Source organism: Callorhinchus milii, unplaced genomic scaffold (genome assembly GCF_018977255.1).
Source record: "Callorhinchus milii isolate IMCB2004 unplaced genomic scaffold, IMCB_Cmil_1.0 Scaffold2, whole genome shotgun sequence".
NCBI classification, from domain to species: domain Eukaryota; kingdom Metazoa; phylum Chordata; class Chondrichthyes; order Chimaeriformes; family Callorhinchidae; genus Callorhinchus; species Callorhinchus milii.
Genome location: NW_024704743.1, coordinates 61,909,404 through 61,912,248, shown reverse-complemented (window position 1 = coordinate 61,912,248; position 2,845 = coordinate 61,909,404). Strand labels below are relative to the sequence as shown.

The window sequence follows — 2,845 nt, the reverse complement described above, 5'->3', positions numbered from 1 at the left end:
AACAAGTCGTTTTCCATGATATAAGAAGCAAAATTCTATTCCAGGCAAAATACCACCTCAGCAAGAAAACATTATCTGAAGTGGATAAAGTAACCATCAGCTAATAACCAATTTGAACAGTAAAAACAATGATTGACAGACAGTTTTTTTATTATCCTGGAACTTTATTATCTCTATTGTCCAAGGTACGATCTTGAGACTTACTGAAAGTGGTTAACAAAAATAACATAACCCAGCACCTTGAGACCCTCTCCCAACATAATGTAATTTTGTGTTGTATTATATATCTATATATAAATATATATATTTACCTAGCAGTAAGTAGGAACCGGTCGATTGGGTGATAGATTTTTCCGGGGGTAATAATCCTTCAAAAAAAAAATAATAATAATTTGGTCACTTCAATCCACGACTGTTTGTGGGACACAATTGGCTGCCGCGTTTCACCCACAAAATATACAGTCAATTCACTTTACAGCATATTCTGTGAAGCGCTTTGAGACATCTGGAAGATGTGATAAAGCACTATATCAAATGCAAGGATTATTATTATATATACAGGGTGATCAAAAAGTCTTATTTTTCAGCTATCCAATTATCTAACAAAAAAAATCATAATTTCTTTACGACTTATTAGACATTGTAATGTATCACAACATTTTGGTTACCCTGTATATGGGTGTGCAAGAAGAGAATTTACAACTTAATGGGGAGATGTTTTATTCATGGACACAAACTTACACAGAGTGATCCTATAATCTCTAGATATAATTTCAGAAGAAGCCACACCTTATTGTCAGATTGTTCCCTTTTCCATGGACAAAAGTAAGATCAAAACTTTTAAATTGCACAACCAGAACCTGTTTTATGAGTACTTGGCCCCATTAGAAAATAATTATATCTTGGAAATTTCGTGGGGAAATCCGAAAAGAACTTCTGTCAATCAAAACCCTCTCATTCTTCAGCTGAGTCCCAAAGGCAGCAATGTTATATAGTTCCATTCTGATGATTAGAAAGCAAGGCCACACCTGTGAAATTAAATAATATTAAGCATTTTTTAAAAAGCAAATTAGGAATTAAAAAAACAATTCTGCAGAATTATAAACCCAAATTTGTGCCAATGAGATACAGAATAAAAAATTAGAGGCCCATATAATTGCTAGAATTAGCCACCTGTACAATTGTTGGAATTTAGGTACCTGATTTACAAGGAGACCGTTTCAATAGGTTTTCAGGGGAGACCGTATTGAAACATTCATAATTCTAAAGTGTAGCGATGAACTGGAGCCTAATGGAATCTAATAATGTATTTCATATGGTCAAAAATCTAGAATATGGATGCACAGATTCACTCTTAGATGAGGGTAGATGACTAACAATTTCAGACTTATGACCCCTCACAGAGAGTTAAAAATTTAATATTATTAAATTATTATTAATTATTATTACTATTAAAAATAATAGTAATAATAATAATCCTTGCATTTAATATAGCGCTGTAAGATTCTATGAAAAGAAAATGTTTTGCCCTCCCAGAGTCTGTTCACATGAATACCTTTGGCAAATTACTGTAGCGTGGGAGAATAGCTGAGGATTTGACCGACCTTAATTCACAACAGACAACACGTTTTAAATTGTTGGTTGCATCAATATTTTAAATAAATGAGGAAATAAAGTTATTGGAATTATATTTCAGTAACAAAGACAAGATTTTAACATGTAAAACAAACCCCCATTGATGGTGTGCTATATCTCGCAAGAGTCTGTCTCATCTCATTGCAAAAGCTATGTTTTATCTTACCTTCTTGTCCTATCAATTAGCACTGTCAAGAAATACATGAATCTGAAATGTAAAAAAATTATTTAGTATCAACCATGGAAAGATAAAATCTAGACATAGGCAAATTTAGTGACAATCAAAGAAAACACACATATACAATAATATATAATATAATAATAATCCTTGCATTTGATATAGCGCTTTTCACGTCGGGAGGACGTCCCAAAGCGCTTCACAGAACACACTGTAAAGTGAATTGACAGTATATTTGTGGGCGAAAGCGGCAGCCAATTGCGCACAGCAATGTCCCACAAACAGTCGTAGATTGAAAATGAACAATTTATTATTGTTTTTGTTTTTGGAGGGATTATTATTAGGCTCTGTGTGGAGTAAGGAAACTTATAACTGAATATTACAAATGCAAAATGATTCAAATTAAATAGAAATTATGTAAAACAGAAATTGAAACACAATCATAGGTACAGTTGGGGGCTCAATCGACAACTCAAATTTCATTTTTGTTGTTCATGTTTTGTTTTTGTCAGCTAATGGTGTCCATCACAACTCAAGAGGGACATTGTCCTTTAGGACCATATTGAGAAGGGACGAAAAGCACTCTGGTCATTCTCTTCTCTCTTCAATAATGGTAAAATCCCAAAGCAGGCTAAGCTTGTGGAGAATAAGATGTATGTCAAAATAGTTCTTCATGGTTACAAGTTCCTGTACAAGCAGTGGAGTTTCTCCATCCTATTTGTGAAGTTCAGGACAAACACCAAGTAATCAGATGTATTTGTGTTAAAACGAGGAAGTGGCCTTAGAGAGGAGGGCTCAAGGAGGCGGTTGGTCTCCTCTCCTTCTCTTTGATTTCCCTTCCTCCTCTTGGCTCAGTACTTGATTTCTCTGATACAAGTTGTCCACTGGCCAAAACAAAATCAGCAGAGTTTTTGTTCTCAGATGCTAATCGCAAGCTGTGATTAATTTTTGAAAGTAGCTCTAGACAAGAGCAAAATCTCAGCTGCTACTTTAGGAAACAAATGCCTTGTTTATACTGTTGGAAGCAAAGTG

The 2,845-nt window shown here is 34.3% G+C and overlaps 1 protein-coding gene across 1 annotated transcript in view; it reads left to right on the top strand.

The window, feature by feature from the left end:
• LOC121852912 (polypeptide N-acetylgalactosaminyltransferase 4-like) overlaps positions 1-2,379 on the top strand; it is a 24,183-nt gene extending 21,804 nt beyond the window's left edge. The window contains exon 10 of the mRNA XM_042346976.1: positions 2,326-2,379. Coding sequence (XP_042202910.1) covers positions 2,326-2,379 — 54 coding nt within the window. The remainder of the gene's footprint in view (positions 1-2,325) is intronic.
• The last annotated feature ends 466 nt before the right edge of the window (positions 2,380-2,845 follow it).